At 35.4% G+C, this 20,151-nt stretch overlaps 2 protein-coding genes across 2 annotated transcripts; one reads left to right on the top strand and one right to left on the bottom strand.

The window, feature by feature from the left end:
- The first annotated feature begins 5,248 nt into the window (after nt 1–5,248).
- Nucleotides 5,249–8,716, top strand: LOC105779923 (pentatricopeptide repeat-containing protein At1g73710). Its single transcript, XM_012603933.2, has 2 exons — nt 5,249–5,424; nt 5,527–8,716. Exons 1-2 carry the CDS (start codon nt 5,355–5,357, stop codon nt 8,385–8,387), a joined length of 2,931 nt encoding a protein of 976 aa, XP_012459387.1. The 5' UTR covers nt 5,249–5,354; the 3' UTR covers nt 8,388–8,716.
- A 1,754-nt stretch (nt 8,717–10,470) lies between these two features.
- LOC105779924 (uncharacterized) lies at nt 10,471–14,915 on the bottom strand. The gene is made up of 4 exons (XM_012603936.2): nt 14,727–14,915; nt 14,494–14,564; nt 14,064–14,150; nt 10,471–10,748 (listed from the first exon to the last, which is right to left on the bottom strand). The coding sequence occupies exons 1-4, from the start codon at nt 14,836–14,838 to the stop codon at nt 10,725–10,727; spliced, it is 294 nt and encodes a 97-aa protein (XP_012459390.1). The 5' UTR covers nt 14,839–14,915; the 3' UTR covers nt 10,471–10,724.
- Nucleotides 14,916–20,151: the final 5,236 nt, after the last annotated feature.

The raw sequence follows: 20,151 nt of genomic DNA, 5'->3' as shown, positions 1-20,151 counted from the left end.
GACTATTGCGTCTTCAGAATGTTTTGCATGTTCCAGCAGTATGCAAGAATTTGATGTCTATGGGTCAGTTTGCTTAAGATAATGATGTGTACTTTGAATTTCACACAGTTTTGTGTTTTGTGAAGGACATTCAGACATGGATGACCTTGCTAGAGGGCCACATGCATAAAGGGTTATACAGGTTTCAATTGTTTGAGTCTGCTCCTAAGTCTGTTTCCACTGCTGCTGGTTATTCCTCGAAGTCTAGCCCAAGCTTACTGAACAGTGCTCAGCTTTCATCGTCCACCTTGTGGCACAACAAGCTTGGCCATCATTGCAATCACATTATTGCTCATGTATTAAAGACTTGTAGAATTTCTTTCAAACAAAATAGTTTGCAACAAGTTTGTACAGCTTGTCAGTTAGGCAAAGCTCACAAGCTACCTTTTCCCACTTCATACACAGTGTATTCTTCCCCTTTTGAGCTTGTGGTATCTAATGTATGGGGGCCAACTCATCTGCCTTCAAATAGCTTCTCTTATTACGTTTCGTTTGTTGATATGTACAGCAAATACACTTGGATTTATTTTCTCAAAACCGAGTCTGAAGTGGCTCACTGTTTTTTGAATTTTCACCAGATGGTTAAAGTCCAATTTGGTCGATCTATTAAAATGCTACAAACAGATGGGGGTGAATATCGTGTTTTGTCAAAAGAACTATCTCGATTGGGTGTGCAACATAGAGTCCCCTGTCCCTACACCTTGGAGCAGAATGGAGTTGCTGAAAGAAAACATAGGCAACTAGTTGATATGGGCTTATCTCTCTTAGCACAATCCAATATGCATTTAAAATTCTGGTTCTATGCTTTTGCGCATGCGGTCTACTTGACTAACAGGCTAACTACTCCTGTATTAAGTCATTCTAGTCCCTATGAAGTTCTTTACAATCTCAGACCTGACTTTGGTCTGCTATGGGTATTTGGTTGTGCTTGCTTCCCTGATCTAAGGTCGTTTCAACAACGTAAATTAAACTTTCGGTCTCAAAGGTGTGTATTTCTCGGTGGTATTCTTAACACCAAGGGTTACAGGTGCCTTGTTGAGGATGGTCGAGTTTTTCTGTCTCGACATGTTTGCTTTGATGAAACAAAGTTTCCCTTTAATGATGGTTTCTGCCCGCAATCTCCAGTTGATTCTATGAGAGACCTTCACCAATAGTCTATACTTTCTCTGGTTGTAGCTCGGGATTCTTCTGGACATACTTTGGCACATGCAACTCCTAGGTCAGACAGAGTCTTGCATGACGTATCTTCTCCTAGACAGTTGCATATTTTTCATTTGCCTTCTAGTGTTTCTACTGACTCCCCAGCAGTAGCCGAGGACACTATAGTTGTTGATCAGACTGAAGGTAATACAGCAGTTCCATCAGCTCCTGTGCATGTAAATAACCATCCCATGCAGACTCGTTCCAATAGTGGTATTTTTAGGCCCAAGGTTTTTGCTGCTGTCCTGGATGAGAGTGAGCCTACTACCATCACTGAAGCGTTTCAAAGCACTGCTTGGACAACAACAGCACAGGCTGAATATAATGCCTTGCTTGCTAATCATTCATAGGACCTTCTATCTCTACCTGAAGGTCGACGTGCTGTTGGCTGTAAATGGACCTTCAGAATCAAGAGGCATGCAGATGGTTCAATTGCTCGATACAAGGGCAAGATGGTTGTTAAGGGTTATCTGCAAGAAGCTGAAGTCGATTTTCAGGAAACCTTCAGTCCTGTGGTTAAGCCAACCTCAATCAGAGTAGTTCTTGCATTGGCAGTGTCTCTGAACTGGCCACTTAGACAAGTTGACATCAACAATGCATTTTTGAACGGGGATTTGAGTGAGGACATCTATATGCTACAGCTACCAGGGTTTGAACAACATGGAGTAAATGGTGAGACGCTTGTTTGTAAACTCAAAAAGGCTTTATATGGTCTTAAATAATCCCCTCGGGCTTGGTTTCAAAAGTTGAAAGATTTTTTGGTAGCCATAAAGTTTGAGGTCTCCAAAGCTGATAACTCCCTCTTTATTATTTGGTCAGATTCTTAGTTACTTTATGTTTTAGTTTATGTCGATGACATTATAGTCACTGGGAATGACTCTCAGGCTATTGATCAATTTGTTACTCAGCTCAATACTAAGTTCTCTTTAAAAGATCTGGGAAAGTTGAGTTATTTTCTTAGCATAAAGGTTCGCTACACTTCTAAAGGGATGTTCCTGTCTCAGACAAAGTACATTCGAGACTTACTTCGGAAAGCATCCATGGATAAATCAAATGGTCTGCCAACACCAATGGTCACTACACACCATCTGTCAACTGCTGCACGGAGTCCTGTTGAGGATGAGCATCAATACAGAAGCATTGTTGGTGCCTTACAATACGTGGTGATCACCAGACCTGACATAGCTTACTCAGTAAACAAGGTGTGTCAGTTCATACATAAGCCTTTGGACTTGCACTACAAAGCTGTCAAAAGGATATTGAGGTATTTACAAGGGACACTAAACTATGACTTGAAATTCACTCGAGCTTCCAAGTTTCTGCTTGAAGGATATTCAGATGCTAGCTGGAGTTTGGATGTTGATGACCGTAGGTCGACCTCCGGATTTTGTGTGTTTCTTGGAGGGAATCCAATTTCTTGGAGCTCAAAGAAACAGCAAGTGGTCTCCAGATCTACAGCAGAGGCAGAATACAGGAGTGTTGCTCATGTAGCTGCAGAAATGGTGTGGATTCAATCCTTATTAACTGAGTTGTGTGCTTCAGTTTCAAACAAGGGAATGATATGGTGTGACAGCTCCGCTGCGGTTGCAGTAGCAGGGAATCCTATTATGCACTCCAAATTCAAGCACGTTGAATTGGATGTGTTCATTGTCAAAGAGAAGGTGGCAGCTGGAATACTCCAAGTAGGACATGTTCCTGCTTCCAATCAGATTGCGAATATATTAACCAAACCGCTGTCCGCAGTAGTGTTCACTAGATTTCGAGATCAACTTCAAGTTGTTGACATGAATTAGTAGGTTTTGGTGGAGAAGAAAGTGAATAAGTATGGGGTATATCAGGAGTAAATAAATATTCAGTTAGTTAGTTACTGTTAGTATAATTAGTTACAAAACTGTTAGTAAAGGTAGTTAACTAACTATCCTCATCTTTGTATTAAATGCATGTAATAGCTTGGAAAGAATTAATGCAGTATTACTATCAATTCTTCAGAGTTTGTTGAATCTTAGCACATTTCACTCTTTTCATATAAAGTAAATAAAAGCACTCTAAGCAAGTTTGAGAATATTAACGATAAGAAACTAACCTTTAAATCGCGTAATAGCCCATGAAAGCTCTTGTCTCCAAGAGCCAACAACCCCAAATCTTCTTAGAATAGTCACATTAATAATAAATAAATAAAAACATGTGATCCCTAGACTCATCAGCCCTGTTGCACAATAAGCATACCGTATCAACATTGAGACCTTGAGAAGAAAGCTTATCTTTAGTTGGAAGCCTATTTAACACAACCATCCAAGCAATGATCGAGTGCTTTGGAATATGCAAGGCAAAGCAGATCAGCTTATGCCATGGAACTTTATTATTTTTAACTCGAACCTCCTCCAAAATCTTTGAAGTAACAATATTGCCAGCAGACAACCTAGCAACAATGTCTTTTAGCTTAAGAAATCTTCTCCAGTTCTAGCTACTGGCAGAATTACAAGTAGCATCCCAAAAGCTCCCTCCCTTCAAAACATAAGCCTGAACCTAAGCAATCTAAAGGAAGCCTTCTCCAGCAAGACGGGCCTTGATTTTTTGTAGAATACAAGCCTTATTCCAGTCAACCAAGCTTCTCAATCCTAAGCCACCTTCAGCCTTGAGTAAGCAAATTTGACTACCAGCAAATTCTAGCACCAGTAGCTGCAAAATCTTTCCCCTTTCAAAAGAATCTGGTGCAGATTTGATTAATTCTTCTTAGCATAGCTGCAGGCATTAAGAATTGTCTACACCAAAAAGCCTGAATGCTAAAGATAACAGATTTGATAAGCTACAACCGGCCAGCATAGCTAAGATGTTAAGTCGCCCAACCATTAACTCTTGCCTGAATTTTCTCCAAACGAGAATTACAATCGTTAATAGACAGCTTCCTAGAAACCAGAGGCAAACCCGAATAGCTTACAGGCAACCTTCCCAACTTAAAACCAGTGACCCTTTGCACAATTACTTGATCATCCTTAGTCATACTAGCAGCAAAGATCTCAGTCTTAGAAACATTAAGTTGCAAATCAGAAAAATAGTAGAACTCTTGAAGGATGCACCAAATACCAATAACTAAATTAATTGTGCCCTTTGCAAAAATAAGATCATCAACAAATGAAAGATGAGTAAGATGAACTCTGAGACATTTAGGATGAAACTTGAAAACTCCTTGCATCACTGACCTATCCAACAATTTTGAAAGAATACTCTTAATGATACCTTATTCCCTTTACACCTCTAAAAAACCACAACAAACCTCCATTAATGTAAAATAAAACTGTGTTGCACTTTTTACTGAACTTAGAAAATATCACTCTAATAATAATTTAATTTTATTGGTTGTGGTTGAGCAAAAGTCAGTGCAAACTAACTTAATTCATACATTCAATTTTATCAGTTTTTATTAAATTAATTATTTTAGATAATTCGATTTAAAGTTAAATTAAATTGATCAATCATTTGTTAATGAAATATTGACCGACTTAACTTAATTCATACATTCGCTTTTGTAAACTTGTTGAGTGTTGGTTTCACTTTGGTAACACTAGATGTAAAATCAAAAATCAACCCGAATCAAGATATATAGATAATTTATGTTTGTCAAAAAATAAAACATAATTTATGAAATATAAATTTAAAATTATTTAATACATAATTGATTTTACTTTTTATAATATAAAATAAATATTTTGTATTTAAAATGATGAAAATAATTTAAATTTTATTTTTTAAATATTTATAAAAAAGAATTTAAAATTTTTTTAAATAATATTTAAAAATCATAAAATAAAATTCATTTTTAGCAAAATAAATCTAAAAATTAATATAAAAAAATTGAGAACCAAATTCAATCAAATTTAATTATATAAACAATTAAAATATTCGACTGAACCGAATCAATACCAACCCTAACACCGACTCTTGGGCCTTTGTGGCAAATGCTGACGTGCTAACTCCAAATCCAATTCGCCTTAAATGCTAAAAACCCAATGTCCAGCTGAGCGGAGCACCACCAAAACCCTACCAAATGCACTCACCCTAAAACCCTAAATCCCCACGAAAACCCCACCCAAAGGAAAACCCCCAATACCCACAAAATGATTCGGAGTTACAGTTCAGGAGAATTGAGTCGTGAAAGTTTCCAACCTCACATCTTGGTTTTGCCCAGTAAGTTCCCTCCCCTCCATTTTCCTTGCGTTGCTAGAGCTTTTACCGGGTTTAAATTCACTGACCCAAGATTTTCTAATAACCTAAATTTGCTTGAGCCAGGACTACGTACAAGCGTAAACTTTTATTCCCAGATGCTGAATTCAAGAGGATGTAGGTTTCATCCAGAGTTTAAGCTACACTGTCATCCTAAAACCCTGTTTTTGCCTGCTAGAAGTTCTTCGAGTAATGTTAAAAAGAAGAGGTATGGAGGTGTTTTGCCTTCGATTCTTAGGTCTTTGGATTCCGATAAGGATTTAGAGAAAACCCTTGCTTCGGTTTGTGAGAATTTGAGTCCTAAAGAACAGACTCTGGTACTCAAAGAACAGAGTAACTGTGAGAGGCTTATTCGTGTTTTTGAGTTTTTCAAATCATTGAAAGATTATGTGCCGAATGTAATTCATTATAATATCGTGCTTCGAGCGCTGGGGAGAGCTCAAAAATGGGATAAGTTGAGGCTTTGTTGGATTGAAATGGCGAAAAATGGTGTCTTGCCCACGAATAATACTTACGGTATGCTTGTTGATGTTTATGGGAAGGCTGGTATGGTGAAAGAAGCATTGCTGTGGATTAAGCATATGAGACTTAGGGGACTTTACCCCGACGAAGTAACCATGAATACGATTGTTAGGGTTCTCAAGGATGCTGGGGATTTTGATAGGGCAGATAGGTTTTATAAGGATTGGTGCATTGGGAGGGTGGACTTGAATGATATTGAGTTGGATTCGATGATTGATTTAGACAATGGGTCTGGTTCAGCCATTAGTTTTAAGCAGTTTCTGTCCACTGAGCTATTCAGGACAGGTGGTAGAAGTCCTGTTTCGGGAACTTCAGGTTCACCAGATACAGAAAGTTCTGTGAGAAAGCCACGACTAACGTCTACATACAATGCTTTGATTGATTTGTATGGAAAAGCAGATCGCCTCAAAGATGCTGCGGATGTGTTTGCTGAAATGTTGAAATCCGGTGTGGCAATGGATACAATCACCTTTAACACTATGATCTTTACATGTGGAAGTCATGGTCATTTATTGGAGGCTGAATCCTTGCTTGCTAAGATGGAAGAAAGGGGAATACCTCCTGACACGAAGACTTATAACATCTTTTTGTCTTTGTATGCTGGTGCAGGAAATATTGAAGCAGCCCTGGAATATTATAGGAAAATCAGAAAAGTAGGTCTTTTCCCTGATATTGTAACTCACAGAGCTGTTCTTCATATATTGTGCGAGAGGAATATGGTTCAAGAAGCGGAGACTGTGATTGAAGAAATGGAGGAATTTGGTATTCACATTGATGAGCAATCTCTTCCTGTAATTATAAAGATGTATATTGCTGAAGGACTGCTTGACCGAGCAAAGATGCTTTTTGAAAAGTTCATTTCGGATCATGAGCTTTCATCCAAAACAAGTGCTGCAATTATAGATGCTTATGCTGAAAGGGGGCTTTGGTCTGAAGCTGAGGCTGTATTTTATGGCAAAAGAGATAGTCCGAGGCAGAACAGAAGTGTTCTCGAGTATAATGTCATGGTCAAAGCCTATGGCAAAGCAGAACTTTACGATAAAGCTTATTCTCTCTTCAAGAGCATGAGGAATCATGGGACTTGGCCTGACGAATGCACTTATAATTCCCTAATTCAAATGTTTTCTGGAGGTGATTTAGTGGATCATGCAAGAGACCTCTTAGGTGAAATGCGAGCAGCAGGATTAAAACCAAAGTGTCAAACATATTCCTCTCTTATTGCATGCTATGCCCGTCTTGGCCAGCTTTCTGATGCTGTTGATGTGTACCAAGAAATGATCAGTGCAGGGGTGAAGCCTAATGAAGTTGTTTTTGGGTCCTTAATCAATGGATTTGCTGAAACTGGTGGTGTTGAAGAAGCTCTTCAATATTTTCGCATGATGGAAGAATCTGGTATATCGGCAAACAAGATAGTGCTAACTTCGCTGATTAAGGCTTATACCAAGGTCGGGTGTTTGGAAGGAGCAAAACGTGCGTACGAAAAGATTAAGGATCTAGAGGGTGGTCCAGATATTGTTGCATCAAATAGTATGCTAAATCTTTATGCGGATTTAGGGATGGTATCTGAAGCCAGATGTGTTTTTGACAATCTGAAAGAAACTGGTAGCGCGGATGGGTTTTCGTTTGCAGCTATGATGTATTTGTACAAAAGCATGGGTATGCTCGACGAAGCGATTGATGTTGCAGATGAGATGAAACAGTCTGGTTTGTTAAGGGACTGTTCTTCATACAATAAGGTGATGGCATGCTATGTCACGAATGGCCAGTTGCGTGGATGTGGTGAATTGTTGCATGAAATGATTAACCGAAAGATTTTGCCCGACATGGGAACCTTTAATGTACTATTAACGTCACTCAAGAAGGGAGGCATTCCGATTGAAGCCGTAACACAACTAGAATCATCATACCAGGAAGGGAAACCATATGCAAGACAAGCTGTTATCATTACTGTTTTTTCTTTAGTAGGTTTACATGCTTATGCACTCAAATCTTGTGACGCCATCATAAAAGCGGAAATACCTCTCGAGTCTTTTGTGTACAATGCAATGATATATGCTTACGGGTCATCAGGGCAGATTGACAAGGCTTTGAACGTGTTCATGAAAATGAAGGATGATGGTCTGGAGCCAGACATTATTACTTATATTAATCTGGTGAGTTGTTATGGGAAAGCTGGTATGTTGGAAGGTGTGAAGAGAATATACAGCCAACTAAAGTTCGGAGAGATTGAGCCTAACGAATCGTTGTTTAAGGCTGTCATGGATGCATACAAAGATGCTAACAAGCCAGACCTTGCTGAATTAGTCAACCAAGAGATGAAATTCGCTTTTGAAGGACCAGATTATTCGGAGTCTGAGATTGAAGGCGAAAGCAAAAGCGAAGAAGACATTGTTCTCGACCTGTAGAATTCAAGTATATATTTACCAAGAGATGAAATTTGTGCTCAAAAAGCAAAGATTATTTGGAGAGCCCAAGGCCGAAGGAAAGAACACGGTATGTTCTCTTGAATCTTAGAATCCAATATCGTATTCAAATGTATTGAACTGTCTCCGATGGGGTGTATACTGTAGAGTGACAGCAACATAAAAAGCTTCCAAGATTTAGTTGTGTAGATAATAGAAGTCAAAAGTGATTGAAGAAGGTAGAATGTAAATAGTGGCTTCAATTTATACCAAAATTAAGCATGTTTTTCTGAGTTGTTCATAATTCTAATTGGGTGTTGAGCTTGGGCCTCCATGAATGCATCAATTAATAGCTGCTATATTTTTCTCAACTTATATATGCTTGGATGCCGTGGAATATTGTGATTGGCATTCAAAGATGTTTGTACGAAGGAATAAGCAACAGTGGCAGAAATGAATTGTCAGCCATACATGGTCATGGCCCAAGGCGGCCTCAACCCAGCTCAGCTCTTGCCCAGTGTTTTGTGCGTATATGCAAAAAATTTCCTGAAGGTGGCAGAATTTTCGATGAATGTTCAGTTTTATAACATTATCCACTCAGCAACATATTTCACAAAATTTTGAAACAAATCGACTACTATGATGTCAAAGAACACAGTGCAAAAACAGCATTTGTTCGATTCCTGCCCCGGAAACTTGACTAATAGATGAGAGTTGAATCACTCTTTGGAACCTGAATTTGATAACTTTTCAACTTGACAATTGTTTCCAAATTAATGTTTGAATATAGGAATTTCAAGGACTAATTTGGATAAAAACAAAGTTGAAGTCCCAATATGGGAACATTTGCTGAATTTGGGGCTTAATTTGGACCGAAAAGAAGTTCAAATCATTTACCCTAAATAAAAACATGATCATTTCTTAATTCAAATTAAGAACTCTTGTGTATCAAATAATCTAAAAGATTAAGAATTAATATTACAAGACTTGAATCAATTACCTCAACAACATTCGTTAGGAGTGAGGAAAGGAATGAGCTCATGTCAAAATCAACATAAACACATGTATTGGTGACCATCAATCAAATAGCTGTCATTTAAAGCCAAAATCACATGTACCTCATCTTTAATTTATACATTTTAAGATATAAATCTCGCCATATAATACTAAAACAAGTAGGTCATTTATTATTACTAAACATAGTAGAGAAAAGGAAATATCATCAGATGTAATCTAGTTAAACCAATACTGTTGAAAGCGAATAAATTTCAAATTAATCTGCTCCGAATAGAGTAGAACCTTTTGTTGAAAAGCAGCCACGGGACAATACAAGCTGGATTTTCTATTCTGACCTGCGAGTATCTACCTCGCGATGCTCCACTATACAAATTCCTATTTTATTCTTGCATATATAATTAAAACAAAAATGGATACATTCAACACAACACCCATGAAAGTAGTAATACTTTTCAAGATTATATATTTATCATGGAACGAGGTAAATGGTGAGGAAAAACATGCCAGCTGCAGAGCATTGGTAGAATTCGCAATATAAACCCGCCCCGCTCTATTGTCATCCTTAATATTTACTCGGGGGTCAGGGACTTAAAAAGATAGTTTAGGAAATGTATTTTTTTTTTTAAAAAAAACGTCTGAAGATTACACAATGCATGATCATAAAACAATGGAACTGAATGCCGTAATCTCAATCTCATCAACAAAAGGCTTAAAATGACCGAAGGAATGTAGAATTTAGAAGAGCGGATCCTCATCCACTTGATTCAAGATCCTCTGAGAGGGAGAAATAACACAATCCTAATCCAAACGAATGGTGGAACATTGGAGTGATCAGTGAGCAAAGCAGCAGTGAATGATCAGAGAGGTGATGGATACATGTTAGTGGTTCTCGAATTGACATTTGGTGATGGACAGAACTTTTCAAGTGTTTTTGGTGGTTACGTTTATGATCAAGTAAGGCTTTCAATAGTTTAGACTGCCTGTGGGATTTTTCTATAGAAGACTGAATTTATAGACTAATTTTACCTTTTTCTAAGTTGATAGACGATCATCAGAAACCAGGACGACATGCACAAAAGCATACTTCATTATTAACTTTTCAAATCCATCAACAGACGGATTTTGAGTTTCAAGAAACTGTTACATCCTATGCCCACAGAAACAGGTACAACGGACCTCCAAGTTTTACTAAATGGTCATAAAAGAAATGATGAACAAGAAAACTGAATAATTTGCCAACAAAAACATCCCAAGGACATGAAAGTTCCACCCATACATTATTACTTGAAATCTTATAAAAATAAAATAAAAACTCCAACCTCGTTAGTGTGTTGTTTCCACCGCGTTCTGCAACAAAACATAAGTTCAAATGAAGGGAACATCCATGGTAACCATACAGAAATTCCTTGTTAAGTAGAATTTGATTTTATACTTGGGCATTCCCCATAATACTTTTAGAAAAGATTTAGCAACCCTATTACCAATTCCCTGTTGGATTCTCTATTAAAGAGGGTTATCCAGGTGGAACCAACGAAAGGGAAGAGTGGCAGGGAACCAGGCATATCGACTGCACTTGATCCCCAAAACATAAACTCATATAGTATGAAAAACAATGTCTGATTTTTAAACTAAAGTACATGTTATCATGATAACTCAAAATTATGGACCTGGATATTCACTACAGGTAATAATAATACTCATGGAATGGTGACCAAGTGGGCTAAAAATTAGTGTGTTTCAAAATATTCATCAACAATATATAGTTGCAAATTTCGCATTTACTTTTTGTCATACTACTATTTCTTGTCATATGCATCTATGTTATCCTGACTAAAAATATGTTAGATACAAACATGTCTATACTCAATTTTTCCAAGTCTTTTATATATTTAGAGAATCATACCCCATAACTCTGAATATATGTCGGATATAAGTATTTTAGAAAATGAAGAGTTCAAGTAACATAAATGTGTGTCACATACATATGCTCATTGCTTTCTATATTTTTAATATATAGTATATTTTACAAATAAAGTGTGTATTAACCAAAGTTATACTAACATGTGAAGTTTGTTCCATACACAAATTATATTAAATTAATATAAATGTTGATACACAACTGAGGTAATGGTGATTTGATGACAGTTCGCAAAATGGTGCCAAGAACGGTGAGGATGACTCTAAAGGTCAAGGAGGAAAGTTAGGATTAATTGTGTAGAATTTCTAAGGAGTCTACATTCTTAGTTAAATATGGTCAATGAAGCCTTGGAGTGGGTATCTTGGGGCAAGTGTCTTGGTAAAGCAACTAGTTGAATCATAGTGAACCTTCAACACGTGCACTTGGATGTGATTGGAAGAACCGTTGTCTTGTTAAGGGGTCCCTAGGCGGGGTCAATGTGACTTGGCACTTGCCCACGTGTTATGTATGCAAGAGATGTGTTGATCAAAGAAGTGAACTAGACTTTATAGGCATGGTGGTCCTATGTCTTATCATAAATTGGCAAGCTCCTCCTCATATTCTTCTCTAGTCAAGTCAGTTTACTTGGGTGATTCCATATATAACTTGTGTTGTAATCATTAAAGGGCAATTCAAAAGTGGGGAATAGCAATTCTTCGAGGGACAAGGGAGGGTGACAACAAGAAGTTGATGGTGCACAATTAGGGATCAAAATTTCATGGGTTCATCATCATCATTTGCATTGGGTCTTCTTCCTTTGCTTAATTTATTGTGGATGTTAAGCATGTTTCGGGTTCCTTTGTTTTGTCCGTTACTTGAGACCTGAAGTCATGCTTCGTAGGCTGTTTGGGATGTTCTTCAGTAATGGATAATGGCTTATAGGTGAGAGGATCGACCCCCCTTTCCATAGTTTTACTTGATGTGAGTATTCTAATGGTTCTTATCTCTTTATTGATTCTTCCAAGAAGATGACAAGCTATCTTAAACCATTTGTTGCCAAGTTGAGCATCAAGATCAATCACCACTTCCATTTCATATTCAGACAAAAGTCCTATTTCCAAGTCTAGTTTAAAATAATGTGTCTAACTCAATCTGCAACTCTTTCCAGACCTGAACAGTCGTATAATATAGGAGCTCACCCAATCTATAACAGAGGGAACACCTCATCCAAATAAGCTACTTTGCCAAACAACATAGAGCCACCATTTCTATAAGGTCTAAGCTACTGCTTTGATTGATACATGTCTCTTGCATGCATAACATGTGTACAAGTGCCAAGTCACACCAACCCCACTTGAGCGTCCCCTTAATAAGACAACGGAGTATAGACCTCCCAATCACATCTAAGTGCACGTGTTGGAGGCCCATTACGACTCAACTAGTTGCTTTCACTAGCAAGACACCTGTCCCAAGAGATTCACAGGTATGTAAACCTTCATCGTTGACCATATTCAACTAAGACAAAAAGACTCCACTAGAACTTTACACACACTCCTATAACCTTGGACCTTTCTCCTTAATCACCAAAGCTATACTCATCAGCTCTTGACACCACAATGCGAACAATCATCAGCCACCATTACTAGGTGAGAGTAATGGTTTTTAGTTGGATTGGTCGATTTTCATGACTTATCCGCCTTAACCAATCACCGCCAAATTTACATAGGACCTTTCTCCTTAATCACCAAAGCTATACTCATCGGCTCTTGACACCACAATGCGAACAATCATCAACCACCATTAACAGGGGAGAATACTTGGTTGTTAGTTAGTTTGGTCGATTTTCCTGACTTATCCGACTTAACCGACCACCGCCAAATTTAACCAACTAACCAACTACCATAGGTCTTAATTAACCTAACTGAACCGACATAACATCAGTTAGTTCAATCAATTAATAGAATTTTATTTGCTATATTTCACTAACTAAATTAATTAACAATGAGTTTAATTTCTATTAATCAAGAAATGAAATAATTCTTTATTACAAAGATATAATTTTGCACAGGTAAAATTAGCTTTGAGTTTTTACTTTTAGTTAATGTTTTGTTGGGTTTAATTTAAATATATATCATAATTGGATTGGGTTTGGTTTGGTTAAAATAATTGGGTTGGGTTAATTTAAACTATATATATTATAGATATATTTAAAATATATTAAAATAATATTAACCAAACCCTAAATCTATTTAGCCAAAATAACTGACTTAACCAAATGTGTCAATTAAGCCGGTTTGCACCAACTCTTACTTACCCCTAACTATTACCTAAATTGTGTATCAACAATGAAATTGATTATTTTTAATGTAATATAAAATTAAAATAATGAAGACAAATATGTTCAATATAAACTTTAACTTTTCTTTATTGCACAAGCTACTAAACTAGTGGCAATGACTTACGTGGTTTCAAGTTTGTTGGCACCATGTTCAACATTCAAACCCTGTGTGCAAACTGATCCCACAGTGTAGAGTTTGTATAGTTGTTTTGGTACCCAAAAAAAATCTTTATTTATCAAATAAATTCGTTTGCTTCTTAAAATTAATGAAGAATTAAAACCCTAAACATAAAGCTATTCATAATAAACTTAACTCTCTTTTTTTTCTGTTTATTTAAAATTAATCCATAACAAAATCATTTAACAAAATAAAAATTCTTTGGTGAAGAATTCAAATATAGCAAAGTTCCAGAGTATAGGAAGGTACCTCTTCCTTTTTGCCTTTGCCTTTAGTGAAGAACTTGTATCCACTAAAGAAAAGCAGACCCCAACCAGTTAAAGAGACGATAACAAACTGCACAACCATACCAAAAAAATGTCAATACAGTTCAACATTTACGCCTACTCTAATTTCCCTAAATTTATATTCTAGTCGACATGCATTACACTGATTGAGAAACAGTGCCTATGAAGTATGAATATGTACACAATAAGATAAGATATTGAGTGAAAAAAAAAAAAGATCGAGTAACTTCAAATGAATAAAATGTAGCATTGACCACTGTGAGGGCTTGAATTAGATAAACAAAACCAAATCAAAATACCCCAATTCCCAAATCTGCAAAGTGAAACAACAGGAAAAAAAAAAGAATCTTGAAACTAGGGTATTAAAATGAAGGGGAAGTAAACAAACTAACATGTTCTTCCTTCCATTTAGATGGGCTCATTGGGTCTTGCCAAAAATTAACCTTTGGAGGTCCATGGTGATCTGCAAAAGAAAACTTGTAAGATCCTATAGTTTCAAGTTTCATCTAGGATCTAAGGTGAAATGAGATTAAAACTGAAGTGGAATCGAGAGACGAATTTTACCTCTATTGGTTATAAATATATATATATATATATTTAAAAAAAAAAGGTAAATGGAGAATACCTGCGGCGCCGGCAAGACCACGGCGAGGAATGAGAGAAGCGGGTTGAGATGGAAGGGGTGTTCGAGCTAGAGTAGCTGCTCTACGAGCTGCAACCGCCGCCAAAGTAGCCATCTTCCGTGGGTTATTTCTTTAGAAGGAATCGATGATGTTTTGTTTTTACAAGGGAAATGGGAGAGAGAAGAGACAACTAGAAACTTGAAGAAATTAGCTATTGTAAAGTTGAAATGGAACTGAAACGGTATCGTTTCGTTTGTCAATCATTCCTTTGATTTAAAAAATTGAATTTTTTTATAAATAAAATAATTACACTTTAATCATCGTATCCAAATCTGGATGCAGAATTCTCTCTTCATAATTAATCTTATAATAGCTCGATTTTTTAGTGGTGTCGAAAACAGTGGTTCGAAGCCACCAAATCTGGTGAGTAAGCTCGTAAATATTATTATTTAATATTTACAAGTCAAATAGAATTTTAAAAAGATTTTTGAATTAGTAATTTATGTTTTATAATGAATTATTAGGTTCAAGTAGTAAAACTCTAGGTCAAATGGTTTTAGAAAGTGAAGTATCAGGACCTCGTTTCTATAAACCGAACTATAAATACTTTTATAAATATTTACGGAGTGCATTAAAGTAATATTAAAGTTTTGTTGAAAAATTTTAACGTTTCGATAGTTAATTAATTAAAAAATTAAATTGATAAAGGTACAAAACTTACTAATTATAATAATTAAGTGACTAAATGACTTAATTAATAAATGAGAGAGGACTTAAGAAACAATTATGCCTAAATTAAAAGATTAGGCGGTATAAGGAGAAAAAAAGTTAATAAAGTCAATTAACGGCAAATTTGTAATATTGCTGAAATTAAATCAAACAAATTGAAATTGAAGATATTTTATGCAATTCTTCAATTTTGGTTCAAACAGACATAGAGAGAGTTCCTTAAGCTGGTTTTACCTATTTTTGCTTTATGTGAGTTTAATTTCTATTTTTTTAATTTTTATATTTTTGAGATTGTTACAATTAGGTCCAACTAAATCTTACCTTAGTTTTTATTTTATTAAAACTTTTGGAAGTTTCTATTGATGAATATTAGATGTTTTTGATGAATAACATAGATTTAGAGCCTTGATTGTGTTGTATGATGATTTTATAAAGTGATTTTTTAAATATTAATTTTAGAATTAAATTGTGAAAATGTTAAAATATTAGGGTTTGATAGTGAATTTTTGGTGTATTAGGGCTGTATAATGGCTTAGAATATTTTAATAAATTATTGATTGAGGAAAATTAGTTAATTTGATAGATTAATTAATTAAAGGATTAAATTGCAAAAAAATTGTAAAAGTTTGGGGTAATTGTGTAAATTCAAAAAATAAAATAAAAGGGTATTAATTGTGAAGTGAATTGAAAGGAAATTTATGCTAATGAATGAGTAATTTTATATTTTAGATCAAGATCCCATAGATACTCATAAAAAGGAAAAATAGCGAATAGTCCTTGAACTTCTATAATTACTATAATTCAATCCAGGTAAGTTAAATGCGGTTAAACTTTAATATTTGTATAAATTGATGGTTGGTATTAAGTATATATTTTATTGTTGGAAATAATTTATTGTTCGAATTATAATATTGAATTGGATATTTGATTTGAATGGAACGCAAGATTTGAGTATATTCGTGATTCGGCGTATGACAGTATTGGAGGAAGATATCGAAAAATTACCCAAGTAAACTGGAGTTCAACATTTGTTGCGAAATCTCGTGTTTTACTTTCTGTTTAGCTTTTATGAGCTTCTTTTCAGCTTTTACGAGTTTCTGTTCAGCTCTTATGTTTCTGTTCAGCTCTTACGAGCTTCTGTTCAGCTTTTGAGCTTCTGTTGGCTCATTTGGGAGGCCCAACTCTTATAAGCTTCTATTAACAATGTACTCTTATCCGTCAGTCGTTCTTCGAATGAAAGAATTTTGATAAGGTGATTTATCGAATTTTGAAAGACATGTTAATTATTTTTGTATCAATTTGAAGACAGATGTATTTATTGAATGAAGTTGTGATTGACAGGGAATTATCTTGAATAATTTTATTATTTGATTTATTATAGTTAGTTCGGTAAGATTTTTATTTATCCCGCCGAACTTACTAAGCTTCATTAAGCTTATTTATGTTGTTTAATGTCATTGTGATTTTCAAAAGGTTGGACGGCTGAATCAGCACTCAAGTCACACTATCCAGCTTGTTCCAGTGGTTTTTGAAACATTCAATATGGTTTATATGGCATGTATAGACTTTTATGTGGTTTTAGTCAAGGTTTGGCTTGTGTAAATATTATGATTGATATTTTGTTTAAATAACCAACTTATGAGAATGAAGTATATTGTGATATGAGTATGAGTGATATATGTATGTATGCATGTATTTGAATTATAGTGAACTTTAGTAACTAGATTAGGTAAAATTAATTAGGTAAGTTTAGACATTTTTTTTAGTTTAACATTTAAGGAACCTAATATCATTTTTGGTTATATGTGGTGATAATGCTTGTTTACGACTTGATTTTAGTTTGTGTTGAACGCATTGATATGGCTTGTTGATGTGTGATTTGTTGAGGCTAGGTTGGTAACAATTTGGGTGAGAAATGTGGCTTGGAAAATGGCCTATTTTCGTCCACACGGGTAGAGACACGGGCGTGTGTCTCTGCCATGTGTGACACACGGCCATGTGACCCAAGTCAGAGGGTTACACGGGTAAGGACACAGGCTGGGACATAGCCGTGTGTCCCTATTTCGAAAGCCCACACGGCCTGAGACACGGGCGTGTCTACTGACCGTGTGAGTCACACGGCCTGGCCACACGGTACTGTCCTCTGCATCTTTGAAAAATTTTTAATGATTTCTAAAAAATTCTTTGAGTACTCGATTTAGTCCCGACTTATTTCTAATGTGTATTTTGGGCCTCGATGACTCGCATAAGGGACAATATGTTTGATTTTTGATTGGTTTTTGACATTAATGTTAAATGATGTGAAGTGTCTGTTTATTTTATATGTAAACTCCGGTAATGCTCCGTAACCCTGTTTCAGTGACGGATATGGGTTAGGGGTGTTACAGATTTTCATCGAGCTGGCAAGAGTATATGCAATCGTATTAGCCTCCCTCGAGATATATTGGATCTTTACCTTCCATTGTCTTTGACACAATTCAATAATTCTTGTAACTAACTCTTTATTTAGTTGACTTTGAAATCTTCCTTGAATCGAGTTATTCGAGTAATTCGAGTTATTTGATTCAACTAAAATAATTAATTCAAGCTTCGAGTTCAAATCGAGTTGAATTTTACAATTCAAATAACTCGAATAATTTGAAGAACAAATTGATGTAAATAATTCTTTTGTCCCTATCAATTTTAAAATGAGCAAATTGATCACTCTCTCAACAAAAGTTAAAAAAATTAAATAATTTTCAAAAATTCAAAAATATTTTTTAAATCCAAAATTTATATTTTTAAAAATTTATAAATTTAAAAATTTCTAAAGAATATATTAAAAATTAAAAAATTCTAAAATAAAAATTTTAAGGATCTAAATAAGTTAATTAATGATTCAAATTTATCATATTAAAGTATCTTATTTTTTTATTATTTTTCTTTTAAAAAGTTTTCAAATATATATTGTCGAAACCGTTTTTTGAAAACAAAAATTTTAGTTTCGACTTAAAAATAAAAACTGGAGTCGCCACCAATCCTTTATTAAAGTGTGATCGGCCCACCTTAAAAATAATTTTGGTCTGCGAAATTTGAGAAAACAGGTTCGGGAGTCAGTTACGCACGAGGAAGGATTAGCACCCTCGTAACGCCCAAAATCGGTACCAAATTGATTGTTTAATGTCTTGGTGTCGAAAATTTGAAAAGATTTTAAAGAAAACTTTTTATTTCATGAATGAATCAAAATAGTAAGACATTCTTATTTCAAAGAAATAAAACACCACACCCAGTGAGTTAGGGCACAATGTTTTTAAATCTTCAAAATACCCGAATATTGCCTTTTGCTTTTGAAAATTCTTATTTCGAGAAGAAAATATCATGACCAGTAGTTAGGACCCAACATTTTGAATCCCGAGAATAAGCTTTTATTTAAAATTTACTGAATTTATTGCAAAACAAATACTTGGCTTTCTAAATTCTTCGTGAAATAATCGCAATCCAAAGAAGTTAGGACACGAACTTTCTCGAGAATCATGAATGCCAAATATTTTGGAAATTTATAAAAATATTGATTATAATAATGCTTTGACGCAACTGAATACATATGTAAAAAGTTAATGTATAACATGAAGCAAACACTATAATTTAAAATATACATGTATGAGTATTTATTAAATATATAAATTCAAGCACAACATACAAGTAAATTTGAAATTATGTGCATGCATATATTTAACACACACATACAAGTATACATATGTAAAAGCATGTATAGCAAAAAGCTTATAATAATCTTCAAAATTAATATGCATGTATATTTCATATAAAAACATGTCACTACACCATAACAGGCTTTTAGCGGTGCTTTTTTAGGCCTTTAGCGGCGCTTTTTAGTGTCAAGAAATACTTTTAGCGGCGCTTTGATAAGCGCCAAAAAGATGCCGCTAAAGATAAGCGCTTTACCTTTAGCGCGTTTTCACAAAAACGCCGCTAAAGGTGTTATTCTATAGCGGCGCTTCTATCACAAACGCCGCTGAAGACTAAGAGCTTTAGCGGCGTTTTTAATATAACCGCCGCTATAGATTGGTGTCTTTAGCGGCGTTTTTGTTGAAAGCGCCGCTATAGATCAGGGTCTTTAGCGGCGTTTTTTATATAAGCGCCGCTATAGATCATGGCCTTTAGCGGCGCTTTTCCCAAAAACGCCGCAATAGACCCTGATCTATAGTGGCACTTATACAGAAAACGCCGCAATAGACCCTGATCTATAGCGGCGCTTATCTTGAAAACGCCGCTAAATACCCTTTGTCTATATAGCGGCGCTTCGCGCAAAAACGCTGCTAAAGACCTTAATCTATAGCGGCGCTTTTACCAAAAACGCCGCTAAATTTGGCAGATTTGTAAATTTTTTTTTTATATTTTCTACCCTCCTGTAAAAAACAAATCAAAAGAAATCATATCTAAACCAGCCAAAAGTAACAAATCTATGGATTAAACAAATAATATAATAAATATCAATAAATATAAACAAATTCGTATTATTCTTACAAAAATGTTAAAAGTTAAAATGATAATTGAAAGTCAAAATTGAAGTATATTTACACGATAGTCTAAGACGCGGCAATTATGCATCTTTGAAACATCTTCATCATACTCTGAGTCTGCTGCTAGAGTTCATCGAACTTTGACGCCGCTCGCTTCTCTCGCCGCCTCTCGCTTCCC

This window comes from Gossypium raimondii, chromosome 4 (genome assembly GCF_025698545.1).
Source record: "Gossypium raimondii isolate GPD5lz chromosome 4, ASM2569854v1, whole genome shotgun sequence".
Lineage (NCBI taxonomy): Eukaryota > Viridiplantae > Streptophyta > Magnoliopsida > Malvales > Malvaceae > Gossypium > Gossypium raimondii.
The sequence above is the reverse complement of the archived record's forward strand: the minus strand, read 5'-3'. Positions and strand labels throughout refer to the sequence as shown.